The sequence below is a fragment of the Botryllus schlosseri genome, chromosome 14 (assembly GCF_051294905.1).
Source record: "Botryllus schlosseri isolate E-star chromosome 14, Bs_hap1, whole genome shotgun sequence".
Taxonomy (NCBI): Eukaryota; Metazoa; Chordata; class Ascidiacea; order Stolidobranchia; family Styelidae; genus Botryllus; species Botryllus schlosseri.
The window spans coordinates 19,629,577-19,651,164 of record NC_137249.1 but is presented as its reverse complement, the minus strand read 5'-3'; the positions used below and the strand labels follow the sequence as shown (position 1 = coordinate 19,651,164).

At 41.7% G+C, this 21,588-nt stretch overlaps 1 protein-coding gene across 1 annotated transcript; it reads right to left on the bottom strand.

Moving 5' to 3' along the window:
- Nucleotides 1-1,787: 1,787 nt before the first annotated feature.
- LOC145455768 (crystal protein-like) lies at nt 1,788-21,387 on the bottom strand. Its single transcript, XM_080333764.1, has 10 exons — nt 20,948-21,387; nt 18,999-19,210; nt 13,780-14,033; nt 12,951-13,074; nt 12,672-12,880; nt 7,267-7,414; nt 6,670-6,834; nt 6,020-6,157; nt 5,056-5,232; nt 1,788-2,535 (listed from the first exon to the last, which is right to left on the bottom strand). Exons 1-10 carry the CDS (start codon nt 21,126-21,128, stop codon nt 2,368-2,370), a joined length of 1,776 nt encoding a protein of 591 aa, XP_080189890.1. The 5' UTR covers nt 21,129-21,387; the 3' UTR covers nt 1,788-2,367.
- Nucleotides 21,388-21,588: the final 201 nt, after the last annotated feature.

The following is a 21,588-nucleotide window of genomic DNA, read 5'->3' as shown; positions in this document are numbered from 1 at the left end:
TTCTCGCAAATGTATTTGTATACCCTAACCATTATTTAAGACTGGAAACTGTCTATGTCGCTCAAAACCCCGTCCCGGGCCGTATGTTGCCCCCCCCCTTGCTTGAAGCGAATAATGAATTCCCATATTCAAGTTCGCAAATCATTACTGGAGTAAGCGATCATGCGCTGAAATGAATTCCAATTCATAGTCGTAAGCTTGGCTAGTACACTCTACTGATATTGACATTCTAAAAGTCACATTCACCTTACAAAATTGCGTCCCATTGACCGATTGAATTGATCGAATGTAGGTTTTCGTAGATGTCGGCCATACATGATGGTTTTCTTGGATGCAACAGTGCAGCTTGTGATAGGAAGCTCGGTCTTAAAAGCGTTTGTATGTAAGCAAGGCGGAAATATCAGTCTCAGGCGTGGTGAGCTCATCCAAGTATTACAATAAGCCTTTGTGCATTAGATCGTCGGTTTGAAATCGCGAGTGATGACACGGTATGCAGGACAGTAGGGATGGTGTGAACGTGAGGTTCACGTTCGCGTTCTGAGTGTGAACCTCCGGAATTCAGAGGTTCACGTTCACAAAAGAACCTTAGTAGGTTCGGCACTGTGAACCTTTTTCATTTACAATTTTTACTTCATTATAACATCTCTGGTCGAGCATGTACCTTGACATTCAAAAAAGTTATATGCTTTGTTACGAAATATCCAGCTTTCCGTTGGTGAATATTTAGTGACTCTATGCTGTGAGCTTGACCCGCAATCACACAACATCAAGAGCGAGATACACTACATGTAGACAGCGACTGATGCTTATTCAACCAATCAATGAATTAGATGTCATTGTCTGATGAAAAAATCTAACAGGCGTAGGGGTTAATCTTGACTTCGTATGCATATTGTATCATGAAAAGCCAATCCGTGCGATATTGGTGTTGGCTATTTCTGTATATCTTGTTAATGGGGTAATATCGGCAGCAAATATAGAAACCCGTTTTACACTCTGCTTAATATCAACGTAGCAATACTCATAAATACATTGTCCGGTCTGGCCTGGAAATTTCAGACGTAAGCTTCCTTCCCTTCCAAGTCATCATCGAAATTGTTGGCAAAGCGACGGAAGATATCGATTTGATGGGACTATTGTATCATTTGATTGCCCCAGTTGATACATTTATTATTATATCATTCGATTACCCCAGTTGATACATTTGGTGACGTTTAAAACGTCAATTTGTACTTCAGCATTGTGGCATTATGTGGATCGAGTCGTCGCTAGGTTTCGTGTATAATAATATAGGCTATCACTTCACTGAAATGTATGGTTGGAATTAGTAATATGATATCATGTGACGTCATGAGGTTCACGTTCGCGTTCACACAGAACCTTTTAAAAAGGTTCGCGTTCACACGAACCTGAACCTTTCAGAGGTTGACACCGTCCCTTCAGGGCAGCTACTAGAAGATATCTGATTTTCGCTAGATGCCTAGTTGCAAAACTTGCAATCGATCATTAATCAGATTTCAGCCGTTGGAATATTTTTCTCGCTTTACATACAAGTAGCTCGCATGCCTTGCATGATCATAATGAAACTGTAGCCTACGAACGCCGATCGATTTTACAAAAGCAGTATTCGGCAGAAATGGTTTCAAACGTAGAAGCTTACTGATACTAATTTCGGGTACTCTTTTTTAAATGTACTTGAAAGGTGCCGTATCAGTTAAACATAGAACTAATCATAAAATGGTAGTAAAATCACAGTTTACTAACAGCCTCTCTTTATTTCCGCAAGATGTCGGTATAGGAAAACATTTATTATTGAAATTCCATAACGCAAACAGAAATCCAGTAGATGCTGTGTACTAAGTAAGTGAAATAACTGCGATTTCGTAAATAGATTTATTGTTTTGCAGCTTTCATTTTGTTATATCCACGCTTCGAGCCTGTGCAAGAGCTTGCATACGCAGTAGACACAGCTTTACATGTTGGCCTAACCCCAACATAGAACGACGTTGAATGAAAAGTCAAAGGTAACAATGATAGGCACAGAGAAGCATTATTGCAAGAAAACTATCATGTAAGCGATCGCCATGTCAATATTATACAACGACGCGAATCCATTCAGATGAGCATACTGTGGGCATGCATATGTAAATAGTGAAGACGTCCCAGTTAGTCCGTGAAGTCACGTTTTCCTGACTCCGCCTGTGCTTCAATCGTGGCAATTTTGGATAGTTTACCTGGTTTGGATACGAGTTGATAAAAAGGTTCGGGGGAAGCACCGTAATGGAACACAGTTATAAGTTGAACATCATTTCTGATGATATCTGAGTATGTGCAGTTGAAGCCTCGTAACATCACGAGTTCGTTTCGTTAATATTTTCCGTATGGATCTAATTCGTCCCAAAAATTGCACGTCGAGTTGGAAGGACTTCGCAACATCGCATTGCCGGTAATCCGCAACTCTAAGATATTGTACGTATCAATGTATCCTTCCTTGAATTGCTTCCAGTCAGTCAAGTGGGATTCTGCTTCATTCTCCTGCGATTGAAGGGAACTTATATTATACGAATTCATCACTGGTGTTGTGCTTATTTTCCCCATTCCACGATATTAACCGTGCGAGTTGCCTAGTTTTATCCTGCTCATGTGTATAGTACGTCCCCAACTTGTTTTAAAATGTTGTTTTTGTGTGGTTTACTCTGCTGTATGTCGGTGATCCCAACATTGTGAGCGATGAAAACTAGGACGAGGAACGATAAGATTTCTCATGCCTGTAACGTATAAAAAGGTGCTCTGTCAAAGGAGTCACTGAACACGAGTGTAAGGGGTACCACGTACAACGTGAGTATGTAGCAGTACAGTTTAACCAAAACCGCTTGTACATCATACTTCATCAGGGAATATCAGGGAATATAAAATCATCGGCCAACATACAGATAACGCCTACTATGGTAGCAGATGAATGATATAAAAAGCACTATTATTGATCCTGCCAGACAGAAAAATAGTTGATCAGTTAGTATGATCGTATGATATTCAAACTCAAAAAAAATGTTGGGAGCCGCGGTGATAGATAGCCGATGAACTGTCACAAAATTCAGCATTTGGTAGATGCGCCATGCAAGTTTTACAAATTTAGGCTACGTGCTATTATCCATGGTTACCTGACCCGATAGAATGGATAGATGAATAGTACGTATCGTTTCACAGACGAATCAATTGGCTTAGTCCAAAACAGTCAGGTAGCGTTACAGGTCGGTAACCCCGCCATTGAGTTTTACTTTAAATGTAAGTATGACACCCAATAACATCCACAGGGTGATTACAAACAGGTTATACCAGTGGTTCCCAACTGCGGCTCTCAGAGCCGCATGCAGCTCCAAGGTAGCCTTCTTGTGGCTCTGATTGACCTCTAAATATGCCAAAAAAACTATAATAGACGACAGTTGTTGTTTGTTTCTATGAATAGCCTATTTCCGTATATTAATGCTATAATGACTGAGCGGTACTAATTATGTCCAAAGCCGTCCAAGGCCGTTTCGCAAAACCAGGAAAGAAAATTCTTGCAGACTTGAGTCAAACGCATGGATGAACAGAGAACACCCGCCAGACAAGAATATATCTCGAATTCTGCTGGTCTTAGACCAGGGGTCGCCAACTCAAAACGGGTCGCGGGCCACTTTTCTAATTTTGTCGCGGCCGCGGGCCGCATGAATTCAATATCGACTTAAAGTAGGCAAACACGTTTTAAAACTCCACGTCAGTAACACGCTGTGCTACCTAACATATAGGCGATGGGTATAGTGACCACAACAGAAGTAATATTCTAAGGAATGAAATTACAACAAAGGAGCACTGTAATCAATTTCATTTTATTTTCAACTCTGAGCTTTGCACGATACCTGGAAAGCGAGATACGATACTAAATGAAAGACCATATCCACGTAAACCTTGATCGCGGGGGAAGCCCTAAGTCGGTGGTTCTCAATCCTTTTTAGACATGCCCCCTTTATGATACTGAAAAATCCCGCGCCCTTATCGTCATATCACTAAATGCATCCATAATGCTAGCAATTCCAACAGATAGTTTGATGGCATGGAAGGTTACGAAGGTTGATGACAGAATTCTATAATATTCATTCCGGATTATATACAGCGCAATAACTATAACTATTAACTCCAGGTAAATCGCGGCGAGCGCGAAAATATTTCCAGTTAACCGCAGCTTCACGACCCGTCAGATACTTGCACGGCCCCAGTTTCAGAACTACTGCCCTAAGCGTATTCTAAGCGTCTCGGTCTCGGCAGTGTTTCGACCATTCCACGTCAATTTCAGCATTTCAAAATGTTTTCTTGGATTTCTTCCTAAATCTCAAATCAAGTCGCGGGCCGCAAAATATGACCTCGTGGGCCGCATGCGGCCCGCGGGCCGCGTGTTGGTGACCCCTGTCTTAGACCTTTATGTATCGTATTTGTAAATTTCGACATCAAAGTAACGGCTCATAGTCGAGTATAAATTGTAATAAGTCCAATATTACCCAGACTATAATCCCCCGCAAACTTATGCATTAAGTGCTGGAATGTATGAAGAGCTATCATATAACGACATTACAGTATGTTGTAGCCTAGTAATGATACGCATCTTCAGTTTATTTCAATGTATAGCACTCGCCAATCTGCGTCTATCAATGCTAAAATAACCGATACAGAATCTGTAGAAGTCTATGTGCATGTCTTTAAATTAGATGGATGATGAGATCCAGATGTAGACTTGCAAACTATAAATTTGCGTTATAAGTAGCCTACTCGAGTGTTTTTATTCGGCTCCATACATACTCTGAAGTTTGAAATGCGGCCCCGACGTCCAAAAAGGTTGGGAACCACTGGGTTAGACCCTGGTAGGGAATAGCCTGCCATATTCGAATTATCGCAATCGTGTGGTGTTTTGAATTGATAACAATGGAAATAAAGGAATGAATGAATGGATTCGAATGCCAATTTCAGATTTTATATAAACCATACCCAGGGATATATAGTTCTATATATCCCTGACCATACCTTTCCGTTCGGGTTCCCATATTTTATAAAATTGGTCCAGTACAATTGCATTTGGTTGGACAGGCGCTTCTGTGCGTCAGTGAATGTCAAGTTTGTCAATTGAAGCGGATTGAATATATACGGCAACTCATTTCCGTGACAGGCCATGTCCATACAGATATTATCCTTGTATAGCCCCTGTAATGGAACGTTTAGTACACACTGAAATACTCGAATTAGCTGCGAACCACGCAAGGTGTCTTTGATATGCAGACTACAACAGGGGAAATGAGATTACGGTCACAAAGAACATGCGCCCATTAATCTATAATATGCTGTTGGATGTGGTACGGGCATGTTTCACTTCAACCTATCATAGAAAAATGCAAGGTAGGCAAGTATAAAGTCATTGGCAAATTGTTGCGAAAGCAGTCAAAACATGTAATGCCGAGATGTTGCGAACGTCCTGTTCACGTTCTTGTCAGCTGTGAGAACCTCTATATATCATAGGTTCGTGTTCGCGAACGAACATTAAACGGTTCTGTGAGCAATTTTGAGAATAGTCATCCACAGTAATACTAGCATCTTTGATCTAAATTCCTTGAATTGTTATTTCCTATGTTACTTCCTATTTCCTTTTCCTGCGCATGACGGTGACTGCAAGTGAAGAAAATTAACACAAAACCAACGTATATTCCTAGCACAATCGAATGTTTCATTGAGTCACGAGAATTTTGATGGAATTATTGCACGAATGACCCGTTCCCGAGTCCGTTCACTTGCCATTTATTCCAAAAACGACAAACCTTTTTCCATATTCATGCATGGAAGTGGGTTGAGGGATATTTATTATCCAAAGAGGAAGCTTACACGGAGGCCCTGGTTTGATATAATAACGTCATTTCCCGAACAATATCCATCTTATAACGGGAACCATGGTCAGTTAAGGTAAAGTATTTTGTCGAAATAAAATTACATGCGGTACCTTCCACGGTAAGATGGCATCAAATACATAGCTCCACGTGTTCATTCCAAGTTTATACAGTACTCGTCTGGATGGACATACGAAGGTGTAATCCGTTGCTATCTTGTTAAGATCTCTTCGGTTGTCGCAATTGTTGCACTGAAAAACAGTAACAACTGGCTGTTTCAGGTCTGGTTTTAGTTTCGATGGCAAACATTTGCCGGGCGATTTCTATTTTTTGACTGTTTATACCTGATTGTACCTATGTCAGCTAAACCCTTCCTGTACAAGTAGTTCTTAACCCATTGACCCTGAACTATTGGGAGTCTAAACATAATATTGTTCAATGTAAAAGGAATCATCACATTGAGAAACTGCAGGGTCAAGCTAGAGCTGGGGCGGGAAAACACGTGGCCCACGAGAGGATTGTCAACGACCCGCAGTCAGTTCCCAGCCTTACATGACAACGTTGGCCGCCACCACAGTCTGCCACAATCCGCCACTACTTGCTTACAACGTCAAATTATTTTTCGACGATGAACATTTTACCAAGACAAAGCTGCATTCCAAGCAATCAACGCCTATAAGCTACAATGGTCAATTTAACGATCTGATCGCATGAAGACTGCGCAAGTTTACGGTATGCACTGCTGTATAGTCGTGAATATTACTGGTGGGTATTCTTCGATAATTTCCGGCCCCAGAGTTCGCGCAATAGCTCCAAGTAGGACGCTGTAAATCAGCTTTGGCAAAGGCTTCGGAAATGCCGCATCGATGAATATGAAGCCGTCGTCCAGATCGGTTCCCATCAGCACCGGCATATCATGGTACTTCCCCTAAAATGGAGAATGCTGGATTATACTTGAGGCTGTCGCAAAACTGGACCTCGATGAGAACTCGGTCTCTGGCAACAATTTAGGAAATAGAAGTGTGCGCATGCTTATCTGATCTAAATTTACTTTGAGTCGACAGGGCTTCTAGAGTCAGAACCACGCGTCTGATACTATCGATCCTAATTTTGAGTTACGTTAAGCGTTGATAAAAAAGGACAGTAGTAGCTGCTCGAAATTTGCCTCGAATGTGAACAATCGGAATCATATACAGGTATACTCTTATTACGGTGCACGTTTCAATATCGAAGACCAGCCAGCAACAAAGTGTGCCGAGTTCTCCTGCTCACCGGCACAACCGAACCGTGAATTATGAACTGAATTTTCAAATCCTTCTACCGAGATTTCATTCAGGGTACGTCTATGGTTAAAGCTTACCTCCAAAAAAGAATCGAGCGGTAATTTCGGGATTAAATCACCGTCGATGATCGGTGCCCACTCTTGGAAAGCATAAAGGATTTTTCCTTTGCTCTTCAAGCTAAACGTACTGATTTCACCCCCCGCCTCAATAACGGCGTCAGCGGATCTGTTCCAGGTAAAAATAAAAAAGTGGGTTGATGAGGTAAATTTGCGACCATTTTCAACTGCATGAACAAACTTGTATAAACTTGTCAAAATACGCAACTAGAACTACAACTACTCACTTCTCAAAAACTCGCAACCAAAACTAGACCGAGAACTACTCTCTTTTCAAAATTGGCAACTATAACTTCTCAAAGAACCAGTATAGTTATGAATATCAACTTTCTAGATAAGCAGCTTTTACATGTCTGTAAGCGACATATAGCAATATATACGACAATTGTAGGAATAAGACTCGTGAAAAATAGTTGGATTGGGTATAACCCAGTGTTGGTATGACTCGAGTCATGACTTGACTCGAGTACCTTTTTCGTATGACTTGACTTGACTCGAGTCACTTTGCTAAAATTACTTGACTTGACTTGACTCGGCGTATCAGAAATGTGGATTGAACCGTGACTCGGAGCTAAATTCACGAGTCAATTTCAAGTCATCAAGTAAGCGGTGTCGATAAAAATCACCTATCTTGCATATGTTCGGATTGTTCGCGAAACGCTGATGTAAGATACAAACCGTGAGAGCGACCAATAATTCAATGAACGTGCGTTTTACTGAGCCTCCATTGTTCTGTCACAAATAAATTGACCGCCAGCGAAGTGATCGAAGCTTACAGCTTACGCTGTCGTTAACTAGTATAGTATATTAATTTTTATAGCAGAATGTCTATGTCTGTTCTATGTTATAGCTTTAACAAAACCTCTTGTTTTATTGAAATTGAATCGAATATAGTTTATGTAGTCGATCCGCAACCATTGGCGCAGGCTCGAATTGTATCATATCAATTTGTAAATGGGTAATGTATTGCATCTTATCAATTCGTTACTCTATATTCTCTATTTTGGCTGGTAACTATAAACTAAGGCTATGCAATTACTTACGTAGTGAGCAGTTCTACGCATATGTGAGCGATACAGCGTCTACTTGCGTGTATATTTAACTCTATATTCGTTCATCGCTTCAAAACCAATGACCAGTGACCACTCAATCTGTATTTCAGACAGCTTGCAAAATGCAATGACGTAACCATGCCTCATAATAGTTCGAAAAGGCTAATTGACTTGAATTGTGACTTGACTCGTGACTTGACTTGACTCGACTTGACTCGAGTCACCTCCAAAAATCGACTGACTTGACTTGACTTGAGCCACCTTCGAAAATCGATTGACTTGACTTGACTCGAGTCAAAATGTGCAATGACTCGAAATGACTCGTGACTCGAAGGTAGTGACTTGATCCCAACACTGGTATAACCAGCAGCATGGAGTGGCTACATAGGTAAATGATACTCAGGTGTGGTCAAATAGTAGCTGCGTATGATGGATTTTGGTATATTATTCTCGGATGTGGTCAAATTAGTTAGCATTGGTGCTTATTACAAGTAGAAGTACCGCCATCAATTACTACTTCATTACATGTAGAATTACCAATTTCCAATAGGTGTCAAAATACTTTAGGTGGAAACAGAAAACGGTCGGAAATGTACCAATGGAGTATTTCAAAGAGAGTAGATTTGGTCGATGGGTCTCATACTTGTAGCAGTTATGTTCAGAAGGCTCCTCCGGGCTTCGAGTTGAAAGTCGGGATATGTCAGGGTGTCGAAAGTCGATATCAGTATTGCCTAAGCCCAGTGGTCGGCAACCATTCGTACTTTCGTATGCAGCGTTCCAAAACTGGTTAATGTCAAAATATCACCAACTGCGGGCCAAACATTTGTCATATTTAGCGTTTCAAGCGAAGAATACCACAACTGGCTTATCTGAAGCTGGAAAAAGACATCGCTTTTGCCAGTGATCCTCAAAGTAGTGGTCGCTAACGCACCAAACCTATCACTTAATGCAGTGCTCTTCAACCGGGGTTGTCGTACACCCTAGGGTGTACCAGAATTTGCAAAGGGTGTACCAGCAGATCCGAATTACAATGAGCCGATGGCTAGCTATCACAAAGGCAGGTTTATGGGTCAGTACAGGTTGACGCACAGGTTAATGAGCAATATGGTACGATGTTATCTCAAGTGTAATACTGTACACCGCTTGATTGTGATGTCATAAGCAAATATTTCTCCTATTCATTTAGCCGTCGGCGATAGACAGGCCTGTTTATTTTTGGATTTCTCCAAAAATAACAAAAATAGCTTAGTTTTGGATGTTTTCAAATTTTATTTTGGGAGAATCTCCAAAAATAAGAAATGAAGGTGTTTTTAGCCCTAGTACTACATAGAAAACTTCACCGAAAGTATGTTATTATCATGTATTCATGTTATTCAACACATCGACATCATCAGTGATCTTGATCTAACTTTCTAATACTTTCGTCACAGAGTCTTTGGCCTGGAGAATTCCCTCCAAATAAGTATCAGTGGGTGATGCCCGGTAGAGACCTTTCTCCCAGTTGATTTTCGAGAAATCAGCTTCGACCGTCGCAGTTGTGGAAAACATCGAGCCATGTGGGTCCAAAGAACAGACGCTCGTCAATAATGCGCTTGAAAGTGACGTCCATTTTGTATCGGACAGACAGGGATTGGAATTGGTCTTCGATATTCTGTATCTACTCAGGTGTCCACTTTTTCGACAACCCACCCCGGTGTTTGTCGATCAATTCAGTGAGCTGCAAATGCTACATATATCTACATATATGTATCACTCTTGTTTATACTATTAGAATCTAAAAGAGCAAGAATTGTTTGTTTTGTCCTGCCTACGAGGTTGCACCACTTGGTGTGGTAGGCAGGGCAGAACCCTTTCATTGTCGGCAACTTCAATTTTCTTTATGCCGTCGATGAGCCCTATGTTATAAGGCTCCTGGCTTCCTCGAACGTGGACTGCTTCTCTTCTTCGTCGATATTCTCGAGAAGGTCGAGGACTGCACAGTGCACACTCTGGTCCTCCACGAAATTGCGTGACTCAGTGAACTTGATAGCCCAGCACCCTCTGACCAGAGGACCTTCCTTGCCGCGGGTGTCATTTGCCCAGTCGTCAGCTGGGCACCGAGCTCGAAGGCGTTCGGCCAGGCGATGGATCTCATCCTGATGCTCCACGATCAGATACCCAAGTCCCTGAATCTTTGTGACGGTGGTGCTTACCTCTGTGGCCATGCGCTCGAGGACAATTAGTTGGATCCACTACTGCAGCGGAGGTGCACAGGCCGGACTTTGATCGTTTATAACCCCGAGGAGTTTAACACGGTGTCTAGTCAACCAAGTAGTCATCTTCTTAATTGACAGCCAACATGTGTCTACAAACTTGGGGCACATACTTTTATTTTCCTGGATCAAGTCCTGTTGCCGTTGGACTTGGAGGTAGCCATTCAGTCCCATCATCGTGTGGACGATGTTATTGTTGTAGAGGTGGCGGTATTCGGCCTGCGTTACAAGGTCCCGCCCGCACCACACTGGCACGATTTCATACCATGCCGCCTCTTCAACCCTTGTCGTGTCGCCTCTGATCCTTCCAGTGAGTGGAAGTACTTTTAGCATTTCGGAGACCCCCTCCCGCACACACATGATGTTTTTGTGTGTGTTTGTGTGTTTCCTGGTTGTTTCAACAGTATTTACACTGCTCTGACTCGTGCATTTCACTAAAAAACTTGAAAAAACATCATCCAAAAAAGTTTACTTTTGGATGTTTTCAAATCTTATTTTTGGAGATTCTCCAAAAATAAAACCCAATATCCAAAAATAAACAGGCCTGGCGATAGACCAATGGTTCCGTTTGGTGTTGGAAAGTATGCAGTTAACAAACATGTGTTCAGCTAGTCATTTGTCTTTTAGTGATTTTTGAGGAAACCGCCGCGATAGCTCAGACTTCTTGAATCGGTACTTCCTACCCGACGTTAATAAATACCGCAATGCACATAAATGAAGTGACGTAGCCAGCCAGGGTCGAAACAGCTTCCATGTTGAAATCGAAACCCTTTTGTTTTAAAATGCCGATTTTATGTCCAATATTTCGCCATACATTTGCAATTTAGTATTTTGTTATTAGTGATGCAAATTAGCGACAATAGACTGTGTTTAGCGGCATACGATCTGAGGTTACTGACATCTCTTGCAGCCCATGTGCTATACTATCGACTGTGTGTGGTGTGGGGCAGGCCTGATACGCAGTAGGCTGGTGCGCCTGCTATCACAGCTGATCTGAATTACCGCTTCTGCAGCAGTAGCTTTACCTACTCTCTCCCCAATACTGTTACATTTAGGTTGATTATCGTTCGTAATGTCATGCTGTTTTTGGGCTGACACGAAATAAATTCCAATTTGCGGATAGACTCTGTGACCAAATACTATTTTATTCAAATCCAATTTTTTTGACGGCAATAACTCCGCTTCTACTGGTTGGAATTGAACCAAATTTGAAGAACATCGTTTTTATAGACAACCTAATACTGTCATGGGGTGAACAGAAAAATTTCAAATTTTTCGTTATTTATTTTTATATAATAAATATAAACTTTCTTCTCCCGTAGCAATGCGGCTACTGGTTGGAATTGAACCAAATTTGGTGTGTAGGCTTAAGTTAGGTAACCTAACAATTTTATCAAGTAGCCAGTACGATTTGAGAAAAAAAGTGATTTTTGAAGACCCCTAATGAACAGGGGTGTACGAGTTTTGAGCAAACGTTAAAAGGGTGTACCACGTCGAAAAAGGTTGAAGAGCACTGACTTAATGTACGTAATATTTGCATGGTTTATTTATAGTCACACAAAGATCGACATTCTTTGCTTGCTTTGGTCATTTCCAAGTCCCCCGTGTTCGGTACCATAGCCAATAAGTGATAGGCCCATAAAGGTTGTTACGACGATATGGCCTGATAATGAAAACTGTGCCTAATCCTGCATCACACAAGTCGGTTTAATGTCGCACTAAGGTTGGTCTGACACTATAGGTTTGTCTGCAAAGCTCCACAGATCGCGGTAAAGGTTGTACTTGTCTCCGATATATTGGATTCGCTTACGCGTAGCAGTCGAAACTAAAAGAAAATCTCCTTTGATTTCAAACTCGCATTTCGTCACAGGACTCAATATTCTCCACTGAAGGTCTCATTTGCACTGTACGGCTTAAACGGCGAGCAATGGAATTCGACGCCGCTCGGCGCCTGGACACATCAATATATAACGGTTTGACCAACGCACGACGTATGATATAATCAATGGGTCTCCCTTCAAAGCCAGTCGAAAGAAGTCTAAAATATTATTTAATTACTCACCTCGATCGTAGACATGTCATATTTCTCGGCTGACATTTCAACGCTCGTGCGAGTTTATCACCAAATCTCTTCGCCTCCGGTAGTGTCCTATACGGCAGCGACCAAGGGTCACTCTGTATCACAGCTTGTTGAAAGAGATCTTTGCCATACGGAGACGTCATCAGAATACCCACGGATTCCGCCCCGGCACTCTGACCCACTAACGTTATCTAAAAAGCGCCATGAACACATATTGGATGCGATGTCTTCGAATGTACGGGGGTTTAGGATTTGGTTTACCTTATTTTGACTGCCACCGAATGCTGCAATGTTTTCCTTTACCCATTTCAGAGCCTGGATCTGATCGAGAATACCGAAATTAACGTCTCCGCTACCTTGAGCAAGGAACCCAATGGCACTTAATCTGTGCAGAAAAAGAGACTTTTCTCCCTTGTATCCAGCATTCCTACTTAGGTTTCTAGGCCTTCGCTTGCCACTCGAACCGCGTAAACGGTGCTCCGAGCGAAAGTTGGCAGTGCTAAAAGTTAGTAAATCAGGTAAATTATACCGATCCTATCTGTAAACTGACCAATGCATTCGCACCATGTATACTTGTACATGTACAAAACAAAAAATGCCAAGTTGGGAATTCGAATCTAAAGACTCTTATAGAAAATACGGCTACAATTCAGTGATTCTCAAACTTTTTTAAACGCGCCCCCTTTTATGATGGTGAAAAATGTCGCGTTGCCCTCATCGTCATATCACAAAATTCAACCAGAATGCTAGCAAACCCAACGGAATGTTTGATGGCATGGAAGGTTATGAATGTTGATGAGAAAAATCTAAAATATGAAATTCGGACTATACACGGAGCCACAACTATGAATTGAAGGTAAATCGACCCGAGCGCAAAAAGAAAATTCAGTTTAACCGCAGCTCCGCGCCCCCCTTCAAACGCTTTCACACCTCCAAGAGAAGCGCGCTCCCAGTTTGAGTAGCACTGCTATATCGTCGAATGAAACCTATCTTATCAAATCCTATCATTACTATAATCTACTACTCCGGTTTCGATCCATGATCAATCGCCATTACCAACGGAATGTTCAATCGTTCATATATATCCCACCTGTAATTGATCGTGACGACAATCACATCTCGACGATTGGCGAGAAATCGACCATCGTATAGCACCGCTGAACCCGATCCCATGAGAAAATTACCACCGTGAAGGAAAACCATCACTGCCAATGATTCAGATTCATTTGTGGTGAATTTTTCCTGCAACACGTAATGATTTCCAGGCAAGAATCCGCCTGTGTTGGATCGTACGAATGTCCGGCGCGGGACGAATACGTTGAGGTACAAACAATCTTCAGAGGTCTAGAAACGAGACAATATATAAAATATGGATACTTATCCAAAATTCAATATTGTTATTTGATTATATAGTGACTGACAGCATGACAATATTATAATTTATATGTATTTGTATATTTAAAACAAACCAAACATTGACTTGATGTCAGAAACGTTGACGAGAATTTATAAGCTGGTCATCCTCATTGTCAAAATTAGAGATGAACGTCGGTTGTCCCGATTCTTAGAATAAGACGTAAATTTGAGTCAGTGACCTGACCAGTGATCTGTTCATAGATTTGCTGATTGTACTTATGGTTTAACTCTAGGACACACAATGCCGACAGCATCATAACCATGTTACCTTTAAATATGCTTCTACAATATATAAATATTATAAATATAAATACTTCTACACATACAAAGAACTAATCTATCCAACACAATCGCTAATCGGTTTTTCAAGTACAGCTCTAAAAGTAATAAACTTGCTCGAGTTGTCACTCGTGATCAGAATTAAGTCATCTACGTTTTACTTTATGTGATTTTTAGGAATAAAAACATTTCAAAATGCATGGCCCACCCTGAGCTAGAACAATGGTCATAGGTTCACAACGTGCAGATCGCAAACTTAAACCGAGCGTTTGCACGCTGTCCAGCCAGCGACATCGTATTTTGTTCTACTTTGTATAGGATTGTTGTTCCTTGCTCCGCTGTACTGTACTGTATCGTTGTATGAAAGCATTTCAATCCACTGCAACGGAAGCAACTCTGTTTAATTAACTATGACAAAAAGTATTTCAGATAACTTGTCCCAATTAGAAAGACTGCCCAAGTGTCCACGAAGCATGCACAATGTAGGTTAGGGCTCTTCAACAATTTTCGTCGTGGGACACCCTTATGACATTTACCCAAAACTCGTACACCTCTGACCAGTTTACACCGTTTCCGTAGTAAGCCTAATCCAGGGGTGTTCAACCTTTTTGCTATACACGGCCGCATTTCGATTACATAAGTGGGGATGGTGTGAACGTGAGGTTCACATTCGCGTTCTGTGTGTGAACCTTAGAAATTTAGAGGTTCACGCTCACAAACGAACATTGGTAGGTTCTGCACTGTGAACCTTCTTCTTATATTACAATTTTCCACATCATTATAACATCTATGGTTGAGATTCTTTGCATTTCAACTTCTGGCCACTCTATGCATGGCGCTGGCAGCATAAAATAATCAACACTCAACGAGTATGCACCATGCCAATCTAAAAAATTTTACTTGCTTTGTTACAAAACTTTGCTCGAAATGTCCAGCATCCGTTTGTACATATTTAGTGACTCTCTGCATGCTGTGAGCTTGACCCGTAATCACATAACATCAAGAGCGAAATACGCTACATGCAGGTAGTAAGTGAATGATGCTTATTCAACCAATTAATGAAATTGATGTAAAGAATACATCTTTGTGTAATGTAAAAGATCTAATATAAAAAGGAAATCCCTGCTATTGGCTGTTGGCTACTGTATAACTTGTTAATGGGGTAATAGAGTATAGAAAGTATAGAAACCCGTTTTAAACTTTGCTCAATATCAGCAATAGTCAGACGCCGAATACAGTGTCCGATCTGGCCTGGACCGTTAAGGCGTAAGCTTATATTCCCTTGCAAGTCAGCATGTACTTCAGCATCGTGGCATACTGGGGCCTGGGTCGTCACAAGCGTGTACAACTGTACAGTGTACATTAATACATCAGTTCACTGATATGTAGCGTTGGAATTAGCAATATGACTTCACGTGACGTCATGAGGTTCACATTTGCGTTCAGACAGAACCTTTCCAAAGCTTCGCGTTCAAACGTTTCAGAGGTTCACGCCATCCCTAAATAGCATACGGCCCCATCCTGACGGAGAGTGGTCATTGCCCATCTGGACGACAAATACTCATTTTAAATTGACTATATGGGAACGATGCATCTCGGATAGCTCTCGTGGCGTTCGGTGCTGTCACGGAGTCCTTCAGATATACCTTGGGTATAAAAGTTTCTAATTGTAGAAGCAGAACATCGCCACAGGCTTACCGTGTATGTACCAAAATAGCGAGTAATAACGTTAGGAAAAGTTATTGGAATTCGGTTTCCATCAGTCACACCTCGCGAGAAAATGTTTTAACATTTCGTCGATATAGTTTCCCACATTGCTGTCCAATATTGATGAATTCTCATCCCACGTGATCAGATTAACATGTAGAGCAGACTAACATGTTTCTCAACGTACTATTCCACGTAAATTCAACATAGTGTCTAATTTTGATCAGGCACGCTTTCCGATGCAGATGTTTGTAATCAGCCCATCATTCAGAAAGGTTACCGACGCCAGCCTAAGCCAAAACCGGACAGATGCTTCGCCCGCAACCTTGGGGTTGTGAGCGTCCCATGCAGGTTCACAGCAGTTGCTCATAGCCATTGGCAAATCTACATTGTAAAATAACGGAGGGCAAATAAATCAATTGGTGGAGAGTACAGAATGGGCATTGGCTGCCAACAATGTCTTTTCCTGAATTGTGAGATCACAGTCGGTTGACATTTCAATATGGCTCCTTTGGAATTACAATTCAAAATGTAGGAGCAATAAGACACCTTTAACGAAAATGGTTGCCGACTCCTGGTTCGTTGGCAGAAATCAATACGGCTATGATCAGCCGTTCAACACACGTTAGAGTCATGACGTATACGTGACAAGTTCGAATCCTCAATGTTTGAGATAGCTTCGGAAAAACTTCTGCTGCTCTTATGCAAACCAAATACATATAAAATGCTTGAAGATAGGGACTTTATAGTGAGCATTATTGCTAGGACATAGGCCTATTTTAATATGTAATGCCATATCATTTTACTGCATCAGGCGATCAAGTAAAATATCTTGCTGACTCATAAGCAGGGCTTTGGAGCCGGAGTCGGAGAAAGGAGCCGGAGCCGGAGCCGTGTAATTTTAACGGAGCTGGAGCTGGAACCGGTGCTTTAAATAAAATTCTGTCGGAGCCGGAGCTGGAGCTAGAGCCGGTTACTTGCAAAGTAGCTCCGGCTCTGATGTATTTTATGCTATGCTAATAGTTTTGGCTGAATTCAGAAAATTTTACGGTAATCGTTCTAAAACTTAAGATTTGTTGCTTCGTTGGCGCTACCTTTTTTAACCAAGCATGTTCAAATTGTTCATATATGATGCACTAAACCTGGGTATGCGAGATATGCCGTGCGTTACTATATTATGGGACGTCGTTATTTGTCATACCCGCAATTTCATCATCAGCACAACACTGATGGCCAATAGAGCGGTTCGAAAAATATTGACCACTTTGTTTTTCACAAAATGAGAATGGGGCTTATGAGAGCTGAGCATATTAACTAATGAGTAATAAGCCGGTGGTTCTTAAAGTGTGGTACGCGTACCGCAGTGGTACACGAGAGCTTCTTCGATGTGGTGCGCGAAGAGTCCTGTGAGTAATTTCGTAGGCCTACCTCAGATTGGCGAGCTTCTGCATTTCCAATTATCTTATTAAATGGTGCTCTCTTGCTATCCGGTGGTGTTACGGAATAGTACTAACAGGAATAATTAGGAAACACCGGTACATTCAAGTAAAATAAGTAATTCAGGTGGTACCACCTGTAGTAAAAACAAGTTAGTTGTACGCCATGTGGTAAAAAAAATTGGGTGTACGCGATTAGAAAAAGTTTGAGAAACACTGAAGCGACGCCAGATGATAAACCTGGCTTTGCTGCACTAGCACATGTCGATTTGGAGACGCGCACGCAGAGATACCGTACGCCGTCTACTCTCTGACGAGCAAATGCCCGTTCTTTGGTCATAGCTTTTATTCAGACGGCGATATTCAACAGTGTGATATTGTGGGTGCCTGCGAATTGGAATTCAATCGAGCGCATGATCGTGATCGTGTATTGATCTAAGGATCTGCGAACGTAAATAGAGAAACGTATTCTAGAATGCCGTTATAGTCCGCGAACAATTTTGGCGACGCGAGCTAGTCAATTCGATGCTCCAAACCCATGGTGTTAGATGTAATAGAGGAATTAATGATTGAAGGAAAACTTTCTATAGTCCAGTAAACTTGATCGACACCGGGCGGACTGGCAACGAGCGCATCAACATCGAATTTCAACCCATTGGGTATTAGGTAGAAAGCGAATTTCTCGTCGCGGCATGTTGCGCTTGCTGCAGTTACACTCGAACAATCCCACAATTTCCAGATTACAGTCAACTGTAAGGCTTGATCTAATCAATCAAGTGCAACGCCAGTATTGAAACCTCGCATTAACGTGTTGATGCGGTACGCAGCAATGCCGTGGAGTAAGTTCTCATGCGACTGCGACGTTTTCGACAGTCGACATGGAGTAATTATGACGTCACAGGTCCTGTATACCCACACAAAATAACGGTTCGGCACGGCGGCCCCGGCGCCAGGGTAGTTATTGACTACTGGGCCAGAGTCGAAGCTGGAGCCGGAGCAGCAGTATCAATGAGCTCCGGAGCTTGGAGCCGGAACTAAAGCATCATAGAAGAGAGCTCCGGAACCGGAGCTGGAGAAGTTTAAAATATGTGTCAGCTCCAAAGCCCTGCTTACAAGTACACATGAAATAATATCTGTATCTCTATAAATCATGATCCTTCGCTACACATCACATCTAAGTAGCACTCTGTCGATGCCTATAAATGTTGAAAAATCACACACTAGACGAGAATTCGGACCAATTATGCCCCGGTATTGCACTATGCGCAATGTTTCATCTTGTGACAAATTACTGCGATTTATTACTATCCATTTTAGTTATTGAACAATCAGAAAAATACAAAAATATACGAATCATAACAGTGGAATATATATCGTTGCAGATACTTTCCGACTGCGAACGCGCCAACTTAAGAAATCGGTGAATGGATACACTCGTACATGTACTGTACAGTGTGCATGAGTAACTTACGGTTGGAGCACATATGTATTTCTTCATTAATGGGTCACACTTCTGCGGGCAGCCAGGGCGTGCGAAAGTCGCATTCCAGTACGTTTCAACATAGTGCGTTGGGCTTCTTGGAGCCCTCCACCTCCACTCCCCCGTTGGCGGTTGAGTGTATGGCACGCCCCAGAATATTCCGGCTTCCTGGTTAATTTCTCCAACGAGATGGCCTTCGGTACCTAAAGTCACAGTTTCAATCAGCGCCAGAAGCCCAAATGCCTAACTAAGCATGCGAGTTGGAGATTTGCATCGGGAACACATGCCCGAGTAGCCTGGCGCCACATAACGAGTGTTGTTGTTTAGAATTCATAATGTTCCGACATCGATGATCATTGATCAATTTACAACAGGACGAATTTTTGTTATTGTTGATGATTCCTTAGTGATACAGCACTGTCCACCTTCATTCAAAGATCTTGTAATACATCAAATATACGCAAGCGATAACAATGAAGGGCATAGATAAACCTACAACACTAAGGAATGGATTCCGGAGTCGACCTCAGCAGGACTCGAATATGCTATGGTGCTGCACCAGTTACCGTTACACTACTGGTGCGACTGGCAGAGACCAAGAGCAGAAATCGCGATCAAGGTCTAAAGAGTGAAAATAATGCAGGCATGATTGCATGATACCTGGGAAAATACCGGCTTTTGCGGCAAATCACAACTTTCGCATTGGTCGCATTAGCACAGGGGTGGGCAAACTACAGCCCGCCGGCCGCATGCGGCCCGTTACGGCATTTTGTGCGGCCCGCGAAGGCATCGAGAAATGTTATCGAAATTTTGATAAAATGCGCAGTAAAGATCTAATTACTAAAGATTATAGAGAGACTTGGTTAAACTTTTTCCCACGATACTTTATCAGGATATTGGTTGGTGCAGTAACCTCGGGTCGGGACCCACGCATTTTGAAACGTTTCGTGATTCGTTCTCTTTATGCGCAGTTAGGAGCAAATTGTTCGTAATTTCGTCCTCAATTTATTCATAATGAGTTGTCCAAATCAATACAAAAAGCGAAAAGTTGAAGATGAATGCTTTGCTATCACTAACGAATCAACTGATAGGTACTTCTCTTTCGATGTCGGAGGTAACGCAAGACGTATTACTTGTCACAATATGACATTATTGTAATGAATTCGTTACTGCAATTTGAAACATCACTTGAATCCGAACATCTCGAGTGTAGGCCCAATGTATCAAATTATGAGGTTCAAAACAAATCAACCGTATCAATCAAAAGTTTGAGACAACAGTAAATTATGTTGATGTCGTCCTTACAAAAGAACGCGAAGAAGTATTTTGCTAAATCATATTTAAATGTAACATGCTGGTTATGACGATGTCAGCGTTAACCAAACGCAAAATCCGCATATCTGCGAGCCGATTGCTGCTCACATTTTCAAATTTCCATCCTATCCCAAGAATCCGCACAACCTACTTCCATTCCTAATTTTGACGAATTAATTGAAGATGGCCAGGTTACAAAATCTCGTTAATGTTTCTGACGCTTGTGCGTTATCATCAAATCAGTGGCTGTACTGTTTTAATCCTTATATATGTATTATATCCGTGTATCCATGGTTACTATACAATCAAATAAAAGTTTGCGTCTTCACTAATAATTCCGATTATACTATAATGCGGCCCGCGAATGGATTCAGATGTTGAATGCGACCCGCGAGCTAAAAAGTTCGCCCACTGCTGCATTATCAGCATTATTAAGTTATGGTTGTGGCGGCATTACATGTACACTGGTACGGTAGGAAAATAGTGCCAATATGACTATACAGCATCCAGTAAGGTGGGAAACAGCGCAAATGTAAGACTCTGATTGGTTGATACGTTTCGTTTGCTATCGCCAATCTCCTAATCACTACGAAGAGCCAATATCTATATTTCCTGCTGGATCCTACCTGTAGCTAGAGCATAATAAGGATTGCCGTCGATATCCGAGCATGTTGCAGCTAGTATTCCGCAGTATAGAATTAGAAAGACAACATAAGGAAGTCTGATTGACTTGAAGTGTCCTGACATTCTACAAGTCAAGCATACGGCTAAAATGATTCTGCAATGCGATTTATCGTAAAGTGACATCCTGCTCAATACTTTCAATCAACGAACGAAACAGGAAACTTTGTGGAGAATCACATGAGTTTGATTGATTCTCGCGCGACTCGCCATGGCACACACTGCTACGAGTGTGATTCGCTAACGCACTTTCTGTCGAGCTTTTTGATTGTCAGGGTCATTTTATGAAACCCCGGGACTAGCGCGACAAAAAGATGGTTGATTTGCTACTGTTATAATATTTTACTATGGGCCTATACAGAGATCTGCAATGAATTTATAAAAGTGCGTTATATTCACACTTGTTCACATTATAAAACTTAACGGTGGAATAGTTAAGCTTTAATTTTAAATGCAGTAGTACAGATATGGAATATATTGCGGTTACCTCCAGCATCAGTCTCTGTGGTGCATGTGAGGATCAGAGTGTTCAAATGGATTTTGTCTGCTTCCTTAAATTACTCGAGTGGTAATAGTAATCATGTTT

Bases quoted from the DNA above. Each gene is read 5' to 3' on its own strand.
- LOC145455768 (XM_080333764.1), bottom strand. From the start codon at position 21,128: ATGTCACTTTACGATAAATCGCATTGCAGAATCATTTTAGCCGTATGC. The intron at 12,881-12,950 runs GTAAACCAAATC...GGCGCTTTTTAG, and splicing joins TCGGTGGCAGTCAAAATAAG to ATAACGTTAGTGGGTCAGAG. The intron at 2,536-5,055 runs GTATGGTCAGGG...CTTCAATCGCAG, and splicing joins ATGGGAACCCGAACGGAAAG to GAGAATGAAGCAGAATCCCA.